The sequence below is a fragment of the Psittacula echo genome (assembly GCF_963264785.1).
Source record: "Psittacula echo genome assembly, chromosome: 3".
NCBI lineage: Eukaryota > Metazoa > Chordata > Aves > Psittaciformes > Psittacidae > Psittacula > Psittacula echo.
This window is the reverse complement of record NC_137736.1, coordinates 70781766-70802842: the sequence shown is the minus strand read 5'-3', so window position 1 is coordinate 70802842 and position 21077 is coordinate 70781766. Positions and strand designations below refer to the sequence as shown.

General features: G+C 39.1%; 1 protein-coding gene across 3 annotated transcripts in view; it reads right to left on the bottom strand.

The window, feature by feature from the left end:
• The window catches only part of FGF14 (fibroblast growth factor 14), a gene marked incomplete at both ends in the record, with an annotated part of 398496 nt that overhangs the window by 126575 nt on the left and 250844 nt on the right, over positions 1-21077 (bottom strand). The window contains one exon of one of the 3 annotated variants that reach the window (XM_080613734.1): positions 6997-7189. The exons of the other annotated variants lie outside the window; for them this stretch is intronic. Within the exon in view, the coding sequence (XP_080469860.1) occupies positions 6997-7189 (193 nt within the window). Of the gene's footprint in view, positions 1-6996; positions 7190-21077 lie in introns of those variants that run through there. 3 annotated transcript variants of the gene reach the window in all.

The window sequence follows — 21077 nt, the reverse complement described above, 5'->3', positions numbered from 1 at the left end:
AACATAGAATCAGAACCTGAGAATCCTCGACTCGACTCTTACCCATCTCTAACTTGATCGAGTTATATCTTCCTATATCATGGCACCAAAAGCAGCAATTTTCTTTCTTTGCAGCAGGAAAGGGTATGTTATCTCATTCTCAGGCCCTTAGGAAAATACATTGGAAGATCTAAACTTAACCTCATCAAGTCATCTGATTTATCTAATTGAAATGAAAAACTAAATTCCTGATGTACAGAAATGTTATAGTCTCCAATGCAATTAGAGCAGGTTGCTAATTTTAGATTATAATAAAGACATTCAGAGCTTTACTAATTTTCTCATCTTTTTCTACCATAGAATGTAGTATCATATATTCATTCTCTTTTCACACCATTCAGTGTATGGCAGAACACAGGATCTCAATTAGCACTAACTCTTGGGAACAAAAATGTACCAGTTTCAAAGGGTTTCAGAAAAAGCTGACAGCACAGTAAGAGTACATTGGAGTATATCTTCCTGTCTATCACTAATATTTGCCTGAGGTAGAAAGGAGCTTACATATGACCAAGCAAGACAGGCCTCCACTTACTCATTCTGAATAAATGGGTATCCACAGTTGCGTATCTTTAAAGTTCTATGCTTACATTCTAAATCAAAAGATTTTAACAGCAAAGTTTTCTGTAAGAAACTTTTTGAGTGTCAGCTCTGTATTAAAATTAATTACTGCTCCTTATAAGCTATTGACTTCAAAATTCATTATTTTAAGCACTCATTTTAGTTTAATTCAAATTAACAGACTGAAATGCCCTAAAAAAATTACATCAATTAAAAGATTATATATTATTAAGACAGAATTCTGTCTTTAAATACAGCATAGAAACCTGACCTTGCCGATAGCATTTCTATTGCTACATCACCATGAATCAGAAGCCACCTCTAATCTCCCTTAATATCTCTATTAACCAGATAATTTAGTTCTACGATACGTTTAATAGATACAATAACTGATGTATCTTACAAAAAATATCACTATATGTAGACAGAATCTGCCCGAACTTTGGGGATCCAATAAGATCACTTAAGACTGAAGAGTTCATTTGCTAATGAAGAGTTAAATCACCAATTACCAAGTGACGACAGTGTAAAGCAATGTTTGTATAGACCTCATGGCTCGGTATATTAGGGTCAGAGTTTTTTAATATCTTCATTGATGATCTGGATGAGGGCATTAACTGCACCTTCAATGAATTTGCAGACACCACCAAGTTGGGTGGAGTGTTAATTTGCTGAAGGAAAGCTCTGCAGAGGGATCTGGACAGGCTGGATCGATGGGCTGTGGCCAGTGGTACGAGATTCAACAAGGCAAAGTGCTGGGTCCTGCATTTCAGCCACAACAACCCCATGCAACGATACAGGCTTGGGGCAGAGTGGCTGGAAAGGATCTGGGGGTTCTGATTGACGGCCACTGAACAGGCAGTCAAGAAGGCCAACAGCATCCTGGCTTGTACCAGAGTAGCCAGCAGGACTGTGGAAATGATCATCACCCTGTACTTGGCACTGGTGAGGCTGCACCTCAAGTACTGTGTTCAGTTCTGGGCCCCTCAATACAAGAGAGATACTGAGGTGCTGCTGGCGTGGGTCCAGAGAGCTGGGAGCTGCTGAAGGGTTTGGAGCACAAGTGTGATGAGGAATGGCTGAGGGAACTGGGGTTGTTTAGTCTGGAGAAGAGAAGGCTCAGGGGGGACCTTATCACTTTCTACAACTACCTGAAAGGAGGTAGCAGTGAGTTGGGTGTCAGTCTCTTCTCCCAATTAACAAGTGATATAGGTCAGGAGGTAACAGCTTCAAGCTGCACCAAGGGAGGTTTAGATTGAATATTAGGAAAAAATTACCTCACCTCACCGAGAGGGTGGTCAGGCATTGGAACAGGCTGCCCAGGGCAGTGGTGGAATCACGGTCCCTGGAAGTGTTCAAAAACCATGTAGATGAGGCCTTCAGTGACATGGTTTAGTGCTGGACTTGGCAGTCCTGGAGTAAAGGTTGGTCTTGATGATCTTAAATGGCTTTTCCAATCTAGTTGATTCAATGATTCGATATAGGAAAAATGAAATTTGGGTTCCTTCAATTTCACTATCTTCCAGATACGCAAACTTCCTGAGGTAAATAAATGTAAACCATTGCTCATCAGGAAGAAAGAATTCACCAAAACCCCTGAACACCACACTACTTGATAGACAAAACAAGCAAGGAATTCCAGCCAAGACAGCTGTTAAGCCTTTGAGAAATTTCAAAGCCATTTTAACTTGCAACTAGTACCATATATAGAATATTTAGAAAATACAAGTTAAAATACCTACTGGTCTCTGAAATTGCCTGATCTCTGATTTCTACTTTTAGCACAATATTTTAAGGCATCCAGTGGCTGTAGTTAACTTTTTCTGCTCACTTTACATTAAAATAGAAGATATTCTGAAATAACATTGGTACAGCACTACATATACATTAAATGCCCACTATTCTATCACCCATGCTTGAGATATTTCTAAAAATCAATAGTCCCAAAATTATGTTACCGTTTTATTTTTCCCCATTTCCTCTCAAAACCATCTACTTCATTACTTTTAGAGCCACTAAGACCAATTCAGAGTAAGAGAATTAAATTCCATCCATTATTACATTTCTTTTTAAAGCTTCTCTTTAGCAAGCACAGGGTCTATATGAAATAGTGAACGCATGGGAAAGAAAACTTGATACTGAATCTAGAAAACCATATGTTCAAAAATTATTTTTCAATATGCTTAGAATGTTTTATATAAGATACAGCATATTTACACATGAAGGAAACATTTTGATAGATTAAAATTTCTTATATGTTCTGTTAAGACTGGGTTTATAGTTCCAAAAGGGTTGTGGGTTTAAACAATTTTATCTGAAGAAAAGTAATGGAGAATAAGCAACATCAGTTCAACACCCAGAAAAATAGAAGATGGTCTTGCACCTAGGCAATGCAAAAGCTGTGGGCTTTAGTGAGCTGTCAAGAAGAATTAATTCCGAGGACAGTCACATAGAAAAAAGGCACAGCTACAGGTTTTGGTTCACTGGAACTCAGAGCAAGCCAGATCATTCAAGACTGGAGCTAACTGACTGGGATTCAACGCAGTTTCTTAGGCTTCAGAAAATGAGGCATGTACACCCGCGTGCACAGATCTCCATTTCAGTTCCACTTAGACCATTCCACAAGTAGGGAAACTAAAAACTACTTAAGGCAGAGAATTATCTTACACCTGAGATTATGGGCCACTCCCATGTCTGCCACAAAACATTAGCTGATAAACTGAGGAATTTTCAGAAAATGCTTTCTTTGGAGAATTAAATTACCTTTGTAGATGTAAAAAAATCTAATCAGTGCATTTTCTGAACATGTTCCCTAGGTCTCTCTTTCTCATAAATATTAATGTACAAAATCAGAGGCCAAGTCATTCCAAAATTCATACACTCTATGTATAAATTTAGAAGTCTTAATGTGGTATTAGCACACAGAAACGGTAAACATCACACTTGGTTTTTAATACATTTAAATGTTGAGTATTTTCCAGTAGAACACTCCCAAGGGACCTAATTAACCAAATGATGATTTTTCAGATTAGCAAAGAAGCTAGATATGCAGAGGAAAATACAGGCTAAGAAGTCTGAATTTGCACTAGTGACAAGCATACGTTTTAATCTCTGCTCACTCTAACTGCATGACGAGAAGAACTGACATTTATTTTCTTCTTTTTATGGGGTGGCCCCGGGTTATATAAGGTTATTTCACATGAAGACTCAAAATCTCGTCTGTCAATTCTCCCATTTGTGATTATATTAACATAAATTAAACCATTATAACTGAACAACCTCTAAGCCAGGAGAGGATGATTCATAATTAATTGATGTCTGGCATCAGTGTCAGGAAAGATCTTGGCTTTATGGCTAGCTGGAAATTAATGACAGTGATTTCTTTATCAGATGACAGGTAGAATAAAATAAAGATGAAAGAAATTTGAAATATCAAAATACTAAACAATACAAATCAACGCTGCCCAGTAAACGAAAATGGTTTCATTCACTCAACAGCAAATCAGACAAGTCTCCCACAGAAATCACTCTGACAATTTGATTCATTAATCAAAGTTTTAGCAAAACTGTTTAAAACTATCATTCCATCTACCATTAGAACCAATACATAAGCAATTACAAATACTACATTTTACCCTGAGTGAGCTCCTGGATGAATCTTTAATGCTACCCTTAAGTCTTCCAAAACACAGTCCTACTGATATTTTAGTATGCCCCTAAAGGAAGGACCATAAACAGAAAATTAGTCACAATGACAGAAAGCTTTTATATTCAGTTGAGGATACATATGACTTTAGCACGTTATTCCTTATAATTTCATTTGTTCACAAATAAATCACACTGAATGTGAACAGTACTAACAGGCATTTTTAAGAGTTTAAAAAAGAAAAATATTTTCAGAAGTTTGCTAACATGTTGGTAACTGTGCATAGACTGTGTATATCTATCTATCTCATTAATGTACACATGTATGTGCAAGAGTAAATGTTTTCCATTTAAAAAGCAGCATCATTAGTTTTTGCTGGTTCACTATTTCAAAGACGGGAAGACACTTATTTTTCCTATGTAAGAACAAAGCAAAACACTTTTTTATTCCATAAGAAATACAGTCTAGCTTTTACTGCTGTATATAACAAATATTTTACGTATACTTCTACTCTTCTATTGAATTATACAAGAATGCTACGGATGGTTTGTCACATCTCGATTAGCTCATTTTTCACAATGCTCTCATGACACTTTATATCATTTACACAAGGTTTATTTGTCAAAATCCCATAGCACCTTTCTGATGACAGATGTTTTGAAATGCAACCTATTTTGCTTGGCAAAGGCTTATTTTAATGGGTTTTACAGTATGATTTCAGTGAAGAATTCAGTGGTCATTTAACTCGGTGTCAGAAAAATAAAAGGATTCATAAATATTCATTCTGTAACTCATATAAGGTACTTCTAAAGCAACCAGCCTTATAAAATGTGGGTTTTTTTCCAAATAATCATTCACTTTAAATTATTCCGCATAAGTTCTTTAAGTAATGACTTCTGCTTGTTTCTTTGTTTTTCCCTCCTAAATAGCATGCAACTTTGAATCCACAGGTACTTCATGTACCACTTTACTCATCAGGAACATGTGCAGCAAAAGATACGATGGGATTTTTCTTTCAGCAGGAATTTTTATGGACGAACATAATTCTGAGACCTTACTGTAAATCAACGGATAAATTATCACCACATCTCCATTTGAAGGATTCTTCAAATAATAAACTTGGGGGTCTGGTGCTGCAGACTGTACAAATAAATAGCCCTTTTCCTGATTATCCTTACTGAAATCACACGTAGCAGTGGTATGGGTTAACAGCTGAGATATATTTTAATCTAGTTCTCTTATTCGAGAATGTCACAAAGTGCTTTACGAAAAATGAATGAATGAGGAAGGATGAGTTCACGAGTCTCTTTAAAGCCTCGTCCTACCTAAGAAAATGTTTCGCATCTCGGTCCTGTGAGACAGTCATCTCTTCCTCAAACCATAATATAGTCAAATACAGAGTTTTTCCCCAAATAAGGCTGCACAGGTGGTCGAGAACAATTGTTCAGTTAGCAAATCCCCCTCAACTGGTTTTCATGAACAAATATCACAGATATAAATACACTATCATAAACCAAGTACTCTATTATCTTTTTGAGCACACATGCAGACTGCCTAAAAAGAAGCCACCATAGGTTTTTGCCACTGACATTTTCTCACTCGGCTTCCCTATACCACTGTACTACCTAAGAATGGCAAGATTTGGCTTGCATTAGGAGTTACAAGAAACAATCCTTACAGCAATAAAGTAATTTAAAAATAAAACGGCATAGAATTTGTCATTTGTGCTATTTCAAGTGTTATGCATGGAAAAAAGCAGGATCAATCAGGACTGATCACTGATTATGCTTCTTAAAATTACCTTCCGACCCAGCCTGCAGAGGAGCTATAGTATACATACCAAACTGCAACACATGGTGGCATTCTTTAGTGTAACAGAGGGCTGATTGTACTTCACCACTGACTTGTAGGTATTAGCCAGGTTTTGAGTGATACTTAAAAATTTCACACTTCATCACACAATCCCTTTGTTCTAAAACTACTTGTTTCCTGAGGACGAGTACAAGATAAGTCATCACTGTTTCTGAACGCTGTTAAATACCGAGTTCAATACGACAAAATTAAAAAGAAAGAGAAGTCATTGCAATATCGTTTAACTTCTTTTATTTCTAGGGTTCTAATACAAAGTGCTGGACAAAATGCAGTCACCATGGTACTAGTTTAAGCCGTCTCCGATGACTACCAGCCATCTACACCAAACCAGAACTGCCTGCAAAACTTGTGGGTGTTTATGAAGAGGGCCTTGACCTGGGCATTCACAGGGATGACAAGCAGCAATCCTACTGCTGCCGGCTGTGCCGGTGACTGGGGAGTCACCGGGACCCTGCACTATGGCCAGGCTGCACCTGCCAAAGACAAGCGGGCAAGAGACAGTCCCCAGGCGCCGGGCACTTAAAAACCTTTCCACACTGTGAGCTCTTTGTCCTTTAAACAGAAACACGGGCGAGACGGGGACACAAGAGCAGAGCTCCCGCCACGCCGGCTACCTGAGCCGACAGGATCTCTACCCCAGAGCCCCGGGGCGGGGCGGCAGCGCAGGCACCAGGCAGGCGGGCGGTCCCGACCGACGGCCGTGCCCCCAGAGCCCTTCGCCAGCCGGCAGGGACCGGGAGCCGCCCGCCGGCAGGAGCAGCGGTTGCCGCCTCCCACCGCGGCGGAGCCGAGCCCGGCCCGGGAAGTTTCTCGCCACAGGTTGCCCTCTCCCGCCCGCCTCCCCCGGGACCCCGCGGGCGGGCCCGACCACAGGGACGCACCTTGGCGCCGCAACCGCCGCTTCTTGAGCCCGAAGATGCGGACCTTAGAGAAAATGTCCACCAGGTTGCCATTGCAGAGCCCGCGGTTCTTGCTAGGGCTATTCCGCCTCCTGCTGGCCGAGGGCCGGTCCCAGTGCTGCTCCCTCGCCTGCCGCTTCTGCCGGATCAAGCCGCTGGCGATGGCCGCTGCCATGGCTGCTCGCCGGCTCGCCCACGGGCAGCGGGGAGGGCTGTGGCGGGGCTCAGCCCCGGCGGGGACCCATCCCCGGGGGCGCGGGAGAGCGGGAGCCTTCTCCGGGCCGAGGCGCGGCTACAGCGGGTCACCCCCGCCCTGCGGCCCGCGGGAGCTGCCGCCGCCAACGCGGGTCACCGCATGGGTGCCCCGCCGCCCCTCCCGCCGTGTCCCGGCGCAGAGGCACCTGCTTGGGTGGCGGTGTCCGCAGGCGGGCTGGTGGCGCCGCGCAAAGCGGGACGAGCGGGACTCGGGGCAGAGCCGCACCCGGTCAGGGCGGGTCTGGACGGGTCGAGCCCGACCGGCAGCTTCGCCTTCCCGGATTGCCCCTCAGCCCCGCGTCGCCGCCTGCTCGCCCGGCGCTGCCATCGCCGCGGCCGGGGCGGCTATCGCCGCCTATTCCAGACTCCCGCCTGATGATTGCCAAGTGCTTCAGAAATCAGCATCTGGAGAGAGCAATCTTCTCCGGGGAGAGCTGTAATCACGGCTCTTCAGTCCCACCCCGCTCCAGCCTCCCCTACACACGCACGCACACACACACAGAGGCACGCACCGCTGGAGCTTATTTTGCCCTCCCCAAGGCGAGGGGCGGCGAGGGTGCCAGGGGTGGAGGAGGGACGGGGGACAGGCAGGAGAATAAAGCAAAGGGGGGCGAGGGGCGGAGGAAAGGGGTGCTGCTGAAGCGGTTCTCTGATGGGAAGCAGCGGGTTCTCGGCGGATCCGCCGCCAGCTGCCTCTCAGCTTTCGGGGTTGATTCGTACGGGGCTCCAGCCCCGCGGCCCACGGCCCTCCCCGGCCATGCTTCTTCGCACCAGCTCCCTGCCGCCTTTCCCGCCGAGCCTGCGGTGATACCGGTACCTGCCCCCGTTCCCGACCGGGAAAGCTGTGGGGCGGAGGAGGGAGGGCGATGGGGAACCCTCCCATCTGCCCCTCCTCGCCCCACGCCTCGTTACCGGTCGGAGCAGGAGGTGTAGTTCGGCGGGAGAGGGGTTTCTGCTGCATGCGAAGGTGTTAAGAGCCCTGAGGAAGACTCACGTAGGAGGTGGAGGGTACCTTCCACTCAAACCAAGACGCGATCTTTGGGAAGAGAAGGTTATTGCACCAGCACACTTTTGCCTCGGAATGCTAACTGATTTCTGAGGTTTCAGAACTACCAAGAGAATTCTGTAGGGCACACACAAAAGGCCGCAGTAGGTAGATTTATCTGTCACCAACACTTTACTGTGAGGGTGGTGAGGCACAGGAACAGGTTACCCTGAGAATCTGGGAATGCTCCACCCCTGGAAGTGTTCAAGGCCAGGTTGGACGGGGCTTTGGAGCGTTTGACCAAGCCCCAGCCAAGCTCCCTAGACATTGAATGCCTAAGCAGTCTCTGCCCCAAGAAGTCTCTGCCCCCAAGGAGTCCGCAATGTGCTGCAGATAATAAATACCATATAAAATATGATATTCCATCTCTTTCCGTTCATCTTTTCTCTTGGGTCTTCTCCCTTTTCAGATAAGGGGTCAATGTTTTCTGGATTTACTTTCTGCCAGGCTAGTGGTTAAACTTCCTGACGTTGTACTAACCAGAGGAAAGTAGAAAAAGGAAGCCAGCAGCTACACAGAAAAAAAATGCAGGGTTATCCTATAAAGAAGGGCAAATGCTCACACAGGGAAATATCATGTAATAAATATCTAACTTTAATAATGTTTTAAGAATACTCTAATTTCTTGTTAGATGGTTCTTTAAAGAAAACAGACTTTGAAGTGTAAATATCCATCCAGCATAATTCACTGCTTTGCAATGCAGAACCTCCTAGGAAAGTATAAGTTCTTGTTTCAGCAGAGGCTTCAGCATCTCCAATACTGACCTTTATTTCCCGAAATCCTTTAATCTATAAACGGCTATTTTTATAAAGAGGGCAAAAGTGTATGGTGGGAACTCCCTTATACAGGGATTTTGTATTAATGTTAGACCAACTAGGAGCAGAACATGCACAATCGGATCTGGATAATACATTTTAATTCTATTTAAGAGTGTCTCTAAAGAGATTCAGCTAAAACGCATTGGATTTTCTATCTGGTGATTTTTACAGAGCAGCAATTTCCTTACAACAGTAACAATTACCTTAATTAACGCAATTAGACAGTGAGGTGGGTTTTCTTTAGATTTCACTGTTACAGTTTTGCATACTGCTTCTTTTCCTTACTTCCCAACAGCAGACAAGACATGGTATTGCCTTCCTTAAGTGTCCTCAAGACAGAAGCCCTCCTCCAAATGCTGTCCTAATGGGTCCCCCAACCCCATCCCTGGTCCCATCCCTGGTCCCTGTCCAAGTCCTGGCTGCTCATGCCCAATGGACAGCTGAGCAGAGGCTGGATATGTGTGGCCCTGGGACATCCCCTGCCACCAGAGGAAGAGGTGACAGGATGGCTCCTACTCAACCTAGCTCCAAACAAAGGAATGTATGAGAGGGAGTAGAGTGAAATAAAGACCAATCCTCCACTATCTTTAATTTTCACAGGAATTTAGGAGAGGAATACCTACAGCCCTAACTTTTTCACAAGAAACTCTCCACAAAGATGTAGGTTCCACATTTTGTTTCACTGGAAGGGACTCTATATTATCCAATGATGCTATGCACTACATACTACCTACTACTATTGTTCCCTTTCCTTAGTTTCCTTCAAATACTGGGCCTTTGCCAAAGTGCATTGACATTTCTCAATAATATGATTCTCAGGGTGATAGTAAAGAAAGGAAAGACTGAAGGTGAAAATGGGCAGGATGCCTATAGACAAGAGAAAATGTGATTCTTACTCCAGAGATCAAAAACAATAGCTTTCTCCTTGCATCTCAGAAATACGGAGCAGTTGTTTACAGTTTGAGGTTTTGCAAAGAAAACTCAAGAGAGCCATCTGCTGTCTTAACCTGTGATAAAATGTGTGCAATTCTAGTCAAAGTGAAGGTTCTGCTAACAGATGGTTTGTACAAGTATGAACATATCGGTTACCTTAAAGACTAGTGACTGCATGAATTTATACATTTAAGATAAATGGAAATATCTTAGCTTTAACGTTTAGAACATTATAATAGAATTTTATTTCTGATTAACAAAACTCAGGATATGAAAACAAACGATTAAAAGCAGAAGAAGGGGAGAAGTGATTTTCAATACTTTCTGTTTTCCCATCTGTTCATTTCTAACTGCTAATTTATTATTATTCAGGAGTTTTCTAAACCAAAAACGTTTCAGAATATTTAAAATTACTTGCTTGAATGAATTTTAGAGGAAAACACTCAACAGATATAAAGTGTGGATAAAATGCTTGATCATATACTGGGGTATCAAACCTTATTATAATTATTATCCTAAATTTATTTTTTTTTTCCTGTATTACTGGGAACAAACCATATTCTGTTTCATCTAATTTAAAATGTAAATTACAGTGTGGTATTTTCAAGCATCAAAGTACAATATTAAAATATACACTGTTAATATTTGTGTATATACATGTAATAGTGATATATAAAATACTTTTATAAGGGCTTCCATGATGAAAAATGAGATTTTATTCTTTATATTCTAGCCTAACTCTAGATCTATAGGCTACAAAATTTACAGAATCAGAAATGTAATCCTTACAGTTTAAGTTGTTGTCTTGTTTTGTTGTGTTTGGGGTTTTTTTAAATTATTATTTGTGTATTTTAATATTTTTTTTCTCCCACTTGTATGTTTTGCATTAGGTTGGAAAGAGTTACAAGCCACAGAGTCATTTTTGGTCAACATAGATATGAAAACCCTACACACTTCATAAACGATTTCAACATAAACAAAAATGTCTTTCTACAGGTACACACATACACACGCTCCACCTCCATTTTCTCCTCCCAGATATCCTGAATCTATTCTTTTTATTAAACCCAAACCAAATCAAATCAAACCCTAAGACAAATATCCCAGGAAGATGTGTGCTACAGTTGCAAAGTTAATACCTTACTCCTTAAAACTCCATTCAAACTTCAAAGGCTACTCTAGAAGTAAAAGTACCAATTTAGGCATAGCAGTTGCAAGGTGTACTTAAGAGTACACCTGGGCCACTGGGAACATGCAATGTCATTCTAAGAAGAGACGTCTCAGCAGTTAAAAAATACGTGTTTATAAATTCTAATGAATACATTTAATCAACATTCTGGTGCTTTTGATACGGCAGCAGACTGATTACCAAAGGGCTTTTATCAGCTAAGGTTGTGGTTCTGAACATTTGTTGGTACTGATCAAAAATTTATGAAGGTTTCTGGTAATTTGGAGGACCATAATTCAAGTGTCTGAATTCAATTTATGTACTAAGACCTCTCCACTCCCACAAAATGGCCTCATAAGAAAATGTAATTCTGTTCTACAAATATGATTATTCATATAACTGGAAACTAATACTTGTCCAAGGCACACAGTGTGTACATATGGTGGGGGGAGGCTGTTGGTAAGAAATAGTAACTTGCAATTCTTGTTTTAATTTTCTTGGGACACAAAGAGCTATAACTTTACAGCTTAAAGGAGATGAGAGAAATATGATCTGTGGCTTACTCTGCAGGTTGGTAAGTGTTCAATGTTAAAAAAATTAATAAGCTAGAAAAACACGTCAGCATAAAGGTCATTTTTTTATACAAGTATGAACATACTGAAACGTGGGTAAGAAAGTCTTTTCCATATAGTTTATGTGCATACCATGCTTATAATAAGAGTAGTATGGTTGTGCAAGGAGCTTCAGACTTTTTCATTTAGGTCAGTTTTACGTGTTCTCCTATGTTATTATGGATATAATTCTCCTTATAAGTTGTTGTTAACTTCTCAGAAGACAATGCACTGTGAAGCACTGCAATTTAAAATCGTTAACACCCTGAACATTTGATGCTGCTTGATTAAACTTTGATGAGCATTAGGAACAAAGTTTATTAAACATGCTAATATAGTTGACAGAATTTGGATATCTATGCTTTCACACTTTCTCCATCAAAAGCACTCAGCTTTCAGTCTCAACATTCACAATGCACTAAAGGAGGCAAAGTCATACCTATTGAAACTGTTGACTACTTAGTACCTTCTATGTATTCAGTATATTTTAATAGGTATGACTTTGGCTCCTTGAGTGTATTGTGTTAAGGTGAATCCCTTTAAATAAGATTAAAGTAAGCTTCCAGTATGTTGTTTGAATAACTGCACGTATTTTAGCTTCACGGGTTTTGGTCCTGCTAAACTTCACGTATCTGAGTCGTAAGAAGAACTATTAAAACATAGTTAAATTATATGTAAGAATAAATTAATCTGCCATGCAAGGAAGTCCTACATCAGATTACTAGTTATGCAGAGAACTATCAATGTCACCATTACTAGACATAAGATCTAAGGAAGTATGAATGCCTATGCCCACTCAGAGCCGATGTGTTAGTGCAGTATTTGTTCTGCATTGACTGGTGATATCTTTTACACATTACCTGGAATATGTCTGCAACTGGAAGGACTGAGTACCTCTACACTAGTAAGGATTCAGTTTCATTCAGGGAACTGAATTAAATTGCCTTGCAGATGAACAATAGGACAGAACCAAATATATATTGTCTTATTTAAATATTACATAGTTCTTAAATTGCTTGGATTTGCTTTTGCTTTTTTTGGCTTTGCTTTTTTAATTCCCTTCCAATGCTAAATTGCAGTGATTATACTGCTGTAACAAGTCTCATGAATAATGCTGTGTCAAGGAAAATCCCTGTTTTAATTGTTTCAAGTTTAATTTTCAGTTCCATTGGCTAACTCTGTTCTTCAACAGAGAAAAGGAAAGCAAATGAAGATTCTTATGCTATTTTTAACAATCAATATTTCAGAAACGTAAGACGCATAATTACATCTCCTAACTTTTAACACACCTCCTGTGACATCTTTCATGGCTCTTCTTAGTTTTCATTCTATTTGTCCTCTGCTTCTGATACTCCTGTTGAGACCAGCTGAACAAAAGAAATCAGCTGGATTGACAGGAGAATCTGAAGATCACACAGATCATATGAGGCTCTCCAGGACACCTCACCCAGGCCCAAAACTTAACTCCAAGTCTCTTTCAAACAACAGCTAACAACAATGAAAAAAACCTAAAAAGTATCAAGATCACTTTCAGGGACAAATACATAAAAATAATTAAAAATTAAATACATTGTGGTTTCTGCAGAGACATACACATATATGATTTTAACTTTAAAAATCAAATAGTCACCTTGAAGAGAGATTCTTAATTGCCAGCAACAGAAATACATAGCCATTTATTTTGTTCCCACTGAAGCTAATAGCGGATCTGCCACCGGAGTGCTTCAGACAAGGCTCTAGTGACACAAGCCAGAACCACTATCACAGAAAAACAATCCCCCCCCCCAGTCTTTAGTCCACACAGATGCACAGAGCAGTTTAAGATTTAGAGACCTAAAAACAGCAAGGAGAGCTTTTTCATTAATATGCACAGCTTAAAACAACATCTGTTGCAATTGCTTATCTAGCCACAGCAAGTCTTTTCTGTTTTTCCCGATTTCGGAAACATGCAACAGACTTCCCTATTATTCTCCCAAGTAACTGAAAATCCCTGTAACATGAGTCTGCTAAATTTTGTTCTACAGCAACAAAAGGAATGCCATTCCTGGAAATTTTGCTCTCTACAGTGACCTTCCTCTGCGGTCAGTACAGTTGGCACAGCATGATAACATGTCAGCTGTTACACCTGCCTGGTATTGTAGTAGGACTTCCTACTTTCACAACAGAAAAATAGTTATGGAGATTGCAGTGAACTCACTTGCAGTCTCCTCATTGGAATAATCACAAATATTATCCTAAACACAAATTGATTTTTGCTGCACAAGTTCCAGAATAAAACATGCTTATAGAAAAGTAGACATCAATATGAAAATTTCTTAAGTGTAAGGAGAAAAGCCTCAGATTTGTGGATAACAGTATTTAGGGAATGTTTAGCAGCATACGCATATGGATTTGTTCCTTTCGTAGACTTTGACATTACATCACAATATTTAATGTCTTACACACCCACAAGTAAAACTATATAGCCCAAGCTTATTGACTGTTTTTCTGAAGTCCCCTAAAATATTAATTCTAAATCTTTATATAAGGGCCTCTTGCTTTCCTCAGAACAGATATGAAAACATATGAAAATGTGAGAAAAAATGTGTTATATTTCTGGACTTTAACAAGGGAGGTGTTGGATTTTGTCATCTCACATAAACCCTGTAGAAAAAGTACGTTATATCCATTACAATAAAATGCTGAACAGAGAAGACAGGATGAGCAGAGACATACGTAAATTACTAGCTTGAGAAGCAGGAGGATGATTCCCTTCAAAATACATTCTATAATCCCGTAAGTATAGAAAGTGATTTTCACCAGTGACAGGAGGGACTGGAACATGACTGCCTGCGCACTTGCATGAATACACACACACACATGTCCATAATACCATTTTTGTGGTGGAAGAAAGCATAAAAGGCACTCCCTAGCAAATAATTTAGAAAAAAAGTAGTCTTCTGCTATCATCTAACATAAAAATTGGCAGCATAATTAATTTGGCAAGCAAACTTCTCAATAGTCATCTGTCTTTGTTTATAAATCTACTATTTTCAAATAACTTTTGTGTTGCAATCCATCTGATGTTATTTTGAAGACATTTGCAAGGAAAAAAAGAAAAAAGCCCTGAAACCTAAAATCCTGTTCTTTTCTTGTTCTGGGTACTGCTCACCAGGGAAAGGTAAATCTCTGAAGGAAGAAAAAGTAGATATAGGACAATGCTCGCTAACACCTCATTCATCCATAGGGTAAGCCTTGATCTCGTCTGAGATCTTTTCGTGCAGGAATGTCCCTTCATTTGGGGTTCAGAAACAACTAATGATCTCTGAAAAAAAACACGAGGTGTTTGCCTCTTTCCAATCAAACAGAAAATCCAGTGGATTGTCTACTACTTCTATTGAATGGAGTAAATTAATAACAGATATAAACGTCTGAAAAAAAGAGTGTGCTTTAGCGTCTTTTTACCTAATCTAGATAATAAGACGTGATAATGCAGTTTGCATTAGGACAGGAAGTGTCTTTTCCTTTTTTCTCCTTTTCTTCTTAATCTTTCTTTCACTATTCTCTTTGACTGAGTTTCTTTGCAACAGATGCAAAAAAACCCCAAACACTCCCCCCCAAAAAAAACCCCAAAAAACAACCAAAATAAATCCCCCCAAGAAAAAAAAACACCAGAAAAATATTGATTAAAATAACTTTTTAGATGACAGGTTTTTTTCCTCTTCTCTTTTGATAATCAGTCTACTTCATCTCTAGCTTCATCATTGCCAGTGGCAATTGCTATATCAAGCTGCATATTTCCATTTTATTTCCTCCCCAATAGAAACATTAATTTATTCTATGCTTCATTTATATGTTAAAAAAAATCTAGCAAAGCAAGCAAGAAATGCTTTGACCTAAACAAAAAAAGAATTTAAGAACTTCTGCTTGCTTTTCTTGTTACTTGCATAGGTTAGAAAACCAAGATAAAGTTCATAGACTTTTTCTACATTTTTTCTTTATTTTGCAGATGTGAGAGTTAGAATATAATGAATACTATAATTATTTTCGAGTTCTGAAAAAATATTGCAATACCTGCTCGTATTACTGTTCTGATATTCCTGGCTATTAGTTCAAATACTAGCATTTATTATTAGCAGTAATAGCACGAATACTCCTGACGTAGTGACCTGATTTTGTAACACAGTTCTACAAGCTTAAATTATTAAATATCTCACAGTCAAAACTTAACTCATTAAAACCTGTCAACAGAATATTGGTCTAATGTGCAGTGCAGTTATCTGATTTGCCAGCAGTGGACACTGTTACTCTAGTTATCCACAGATATATTGACTGGAGAATAACTTGCAACACATACTGGCAAATTTTTCTTTTATTACTTGCACTGCTGTGAGAACTTGGGGTTATTTGTATCAGACAAAGGCTGAGTAAAATTGAATGGTAGAAATATTTTTCAACATCTTTGTGATAGCAGATAGACAGTCCCTTTCTTTAAAAATACCCTGTTATTTTAAAGTAGCTTTATGAAAAAATAAACATAAACTTATTCACATGGGACTGTTTTTTTGGGTTTTTTTAATAATAGTCACTTCAAGTCCTAAAAGAGGTGTTCTGATGCAAAATTGAAATTTTTTTTGTTCCTCTTTTTCACAGAATGATCGCTATGGCAATAAACTGTACATCTTTTGCAATGCTTCCATAAAAATTACAAATAGTGAAATCAGCAAGGTAAAAAATTCTAATCAGGCTATTTACTTCACCAGCCTGTACACTTTGTTGAATAATATAATTGTTCATCATTTTCAAAGGACATGTTTTACCCAGTAATACTTTTACAGGCACTTTGAAGTTTAGCTGAAGTGCAAATTTTTAGTTAGGAAGAAAAAATAGATAGCTATACGACCAACACAGAGAGCTACAAACGGGTTATCTAGGAAGAGAGTTTTCATTAATCTTACAAACAGACACAAAATATAAGCATTTAAGAAAAGCAATGCACAAGTTTAATCACAGATAATAAATATTAACTTCTTAGACAAAGCTACAAGAGTTACAGCAATCACCTTCTAATCTCATTAAGTTCCCCATTAAATTCCCATCAGTCTAATACTATTATATAAATGCAGTTTTCAGGTAAGAATGCATAGTGTCTTAATTGCATAACACTTGTTGTCTGACTAACACAGCTGAAAACTTACAAATGGGACCTAACATGTACTGTTGTCAACACATGTACAAAGGACACCCAAGAGGTCTATCAGAACTATGCTTTTTTGTCATGTGAACAGTCAGTTACAGGGTGGTTTTTTTGTTTGGTTTTTCTTTTCTCTTTTTACTGTTCACCTTGATTAGTAAATTGATACCACTGACGGTGCAGTCTGGCCATGCAGAGCTGACAAAGTTGCAGGTGAAGCAAGGAGAAGGTCAGACCTTCATCAGGGGTAGGATAGTCACAGATTAACCTAAGACTATTGTGAAATTGCTCCCCAAGAGCTGGGAACTTCAGAAAAGTTGGCGTGAGACCTAGCTTCTGGCTGTCTGTATTTCAGCATTTGAGAGCCTTGAGCATCCACTGAGTCAATGACTCCTGTTCACAGCCTCTTATTATCTGGATAAAAGTGACTTAGAAGCCATCAGTGAGTGCATGAATTCAGCCAAAGCAGAACAATTGGACTAGACTGAGAGACTGCTGAAACCACTCTTCAATCACATCAGCTCTTAGACCTACTCAGCCTTGAGCACAGGTAGGCAGAACACTGTCTCTTCACAAATATTGCTTATACCAAGCCACCCACCTTGAAAATGAACTTGCTACTGGTGTACAGCATTGCTATTCAGACTCAGTCCTTTGGGACTCATTAGTTACCAGAAGTCTCCAAGTATCCCTTGTATTGCCCTTCAGTATTCAGGTAAGTCTCATGTTTTTAAAAGAAAAACCAAAAAACCCAAATACAAAATTTTCACCAAGTCTCAAAGATATTTGACTTATTTTCAGACTTCAGTTTAAGCACTACAGAGACTTGCTTTAGCTACAGATGTAGGGAGGAAGAGATAAATTAATACCAGGAAACAGCTTGATGAGTGGAAGCTCTCTTTGATGCAATCCAAACTGTGCTCTGTAAATAATAAGTGAGCGGTTCTGGCTATGCTAGGCTGATAAGGAAGAACAGAAGTCGTTAGAAATGGAACATACTGGCAGCCAAACTGCTGTGAGCCATAGCTCTTTGACTAATATTCTTTCCCTAGAGATGAAGCAATTCTTTCTAGGCCTTAAAGACTCAAGTATAAACAACCTACACATCATCATTTATTGGGGGGAAAATATTGTTTGTAATTTCAGTTTTACTCATGAGGAATGAGGTACTGTACCATCCTGTAGTATCATTCATGTAAGTAAGATTTGAATGGTTTTGTTTACGGTTGTGTTGCACAGTAATGCCTTGATACTACTCATGTTTTTAAATTGACTGCCACAACCTTGGATACAGGTAGGTCAACTTCCCCTAGAAAGCAATTTTTATTATTTTAAATCTCCTAATTATAAAAACAAAACAAACAAGCAAAAAAAAAAAACAAACCAAAACCCAAACAACAAAACAACAAACAGCTGTCTCTCAGTGTGTTGTACAAGTACAATATATCTTCAGTATCATTTCCTTTGAAAATCATCAACGTCTTGTAGATTAGCTTTCTCATTATTTCAAGATTTGGCCCACACCTAAAGGAATTTGCCTGCTTAACGCTGATGAAGGGAAAACAAAGATAAAGCACTCTGATCTGAAATTAAGATATTTTATAATTTCCATAATCTGTTACCATAATCTGCAAATCCCCTTGCAGTTTTATGTAAGTTTTTGCAAACATGTAAAAAATATAAGTTTAGAAATGTCAAGCAATGAAACTTCTGTTTATTAAAAATATGAATTTTCTAAATTAAAAGCATGTAAATGATCAATTAATTTACTAAAACCTGTCTCTTTTTATAGTGTACAATAGTTTAGGTTGAAAGGGACCTCTGGAAGTCCCTTTACAAAAGATTTTCTGAATCAAAAATCTGTGCATGCAGACCTGTATCTGAACAGCAAATAGCTATTTTTAAATCTGCTTTTTTTTTTTTTTTTTTCCCCAAGACAGAAGAACACTTCTGGTTTACAACAGCATCTTTTAATTGAAAATGTGTGCAAAAGGATTAAACATATTTTATTTGATAAGCTCTCAGAGCATGATTTATTTCTGAAAATAAATCTGATCAGAAGACAGCACATTTAAACTTGTGCTGCTGTTGCCAAGTTAAACCTTGATCGTGTCTTACATGCTTCACATGACATTTTTTGAAGCACATGATTTTCTGAAGCACAAACGACCTTATAACATTTTTCCAGTGCCTAAAGGGCCTACAAGGAATCTGAAGAGGGACTTTTTACAAGGCTATGTAGTGATCAGAGAAGGGGGAATGGTTTTAAACTGAAAGAGGGGAGATTTAGATTAGACATTCGGAAGAAGTTCTTTACTGTGACAGTAGTGAGACACTGGAAGAGGTTGCTCAAAGAAGTGGTAAATGCTTCATCCCTGGCAATGTTCAAGGCCAGGCTGGATGGAGCCTTGGGCAACATGGCCTAGGGTGAGGTGTCCCTGCCCATGGCAGGAGGGTTGGAACTAGATAATCTTAAGGTCCCTTCCAACCCAAAGTATTCTGTGATTCTAAGATTTTAGGATCCTTTCCAACCCTAGCCATTCTATGATTATATGATTCTATGATTCTATAGTAGTATAATTTCTAAGCAAAGATACAGAGACTGTGTCTCTTTTTGATCTGCTCCAAATAAAAACTCAGACCTTTTGTTCTCATACAAAACCTAGGAATGATCACTGTATTTGAAGGGCATATCCCATTCATGACAAAGTTGCCTTAACATGAATTGTCATAGTTTCAGTTAACAGGGACCTTCACAGTGTTATTCAACACTGTGTATGTAGAGGCATTTGTCCAACACGGATTTTGAGCGTGGCAGACCCCTCTTTTTTTCTACTGGCTCTAAAGGCAGTTGTTAGGTTTAGATTCAAAAGCCTAATTCTGCCTGTCTGAAATGCACCTCTAATGCTTAAAACAATCTAAAGTATTTAAGTTCCTATAGGGTTTTATGCCAACAAAAATAGTTTAAGATAAGCTTTCTAAAAAAGGAAAATTTCAAAGGTATTTGAAAGTTATTAATTTTCAGTAGTTAATAAATCATTGTTTGAACTAGGCTTTCTGTATTGCAGTATCAGCTGAAATATCCTGGATTTTCTTTTTTTCATGTTTATAATGCTCACTCTCATCAGAAATCTTTAGGCTATTTAAATTTTCTCAGAAGAGCCAACAACCTAATTAAAAGATTATGTGAAACAGTTCTAGTGTGGGGCATTGAAACATTCTAAATCATCAAGGATTACTGACTTTCACATACTCAGTTATAACTGCTGAAACTTTAATATTTGGTTATGTAGCTCTGATCATTTCTCCTGGTTATTCAGTGATGCCTGAACACATCTCAAGACAGAATTCCTTTCCTCACTATGCCTAATGAATATTCTGACATATCACCAAAACCTAGTCTGCATGTACTTTGTTACGTACAGGGGCTCCTATTGTGGCTTCATCACTGAAATGAAAAAATAAGGGTGTTATTATCTAGCTAACAGAAATTAATAGTCATGTTGGCATCTCTTCTCACTATATTAATAGCTGATTATCTCTTCCACTATTTCTCTGCAAAAAAGTGATGAGACTGGAGGGGTTTGGGTGGGAGTGGGGAAGGGGAGTGAGAGTGTTACATGAAAATCTGCTGCAAAGCCCTCATTGCTTGCAAGACATTTTCTGAGATCAGCCTCTTTCATACACTAAATCTAAAAGGATGTTTCCATTTTCAAACCTGTTGTATTAAAATACTACGCAATTTGTTGGCCTTTACTATGTGCTTAATGCTAATTTTGTTCACTGAACTAGGACTACTAAAAAAACCTACTTGGTGCCATAAAAGTAAACATTATACCTATTTGTTGACACAGAAGAAACAAATGCATTTCTTCTAACCCCCAGAACATTTTGATATTCTCTTGGGAGAATGAATTTTAATTTCATTTTAATTTAAAGGCAAGCTAAAGCTACTGCCCTGTTCTGGGTAGCTCTGTTCCATATGAACACAAAAGTGTAAGCAAAAACACCTCTCTATTTTTACAAGAATTTCTTGTGGATACTCAGCTTTCAAATGGAT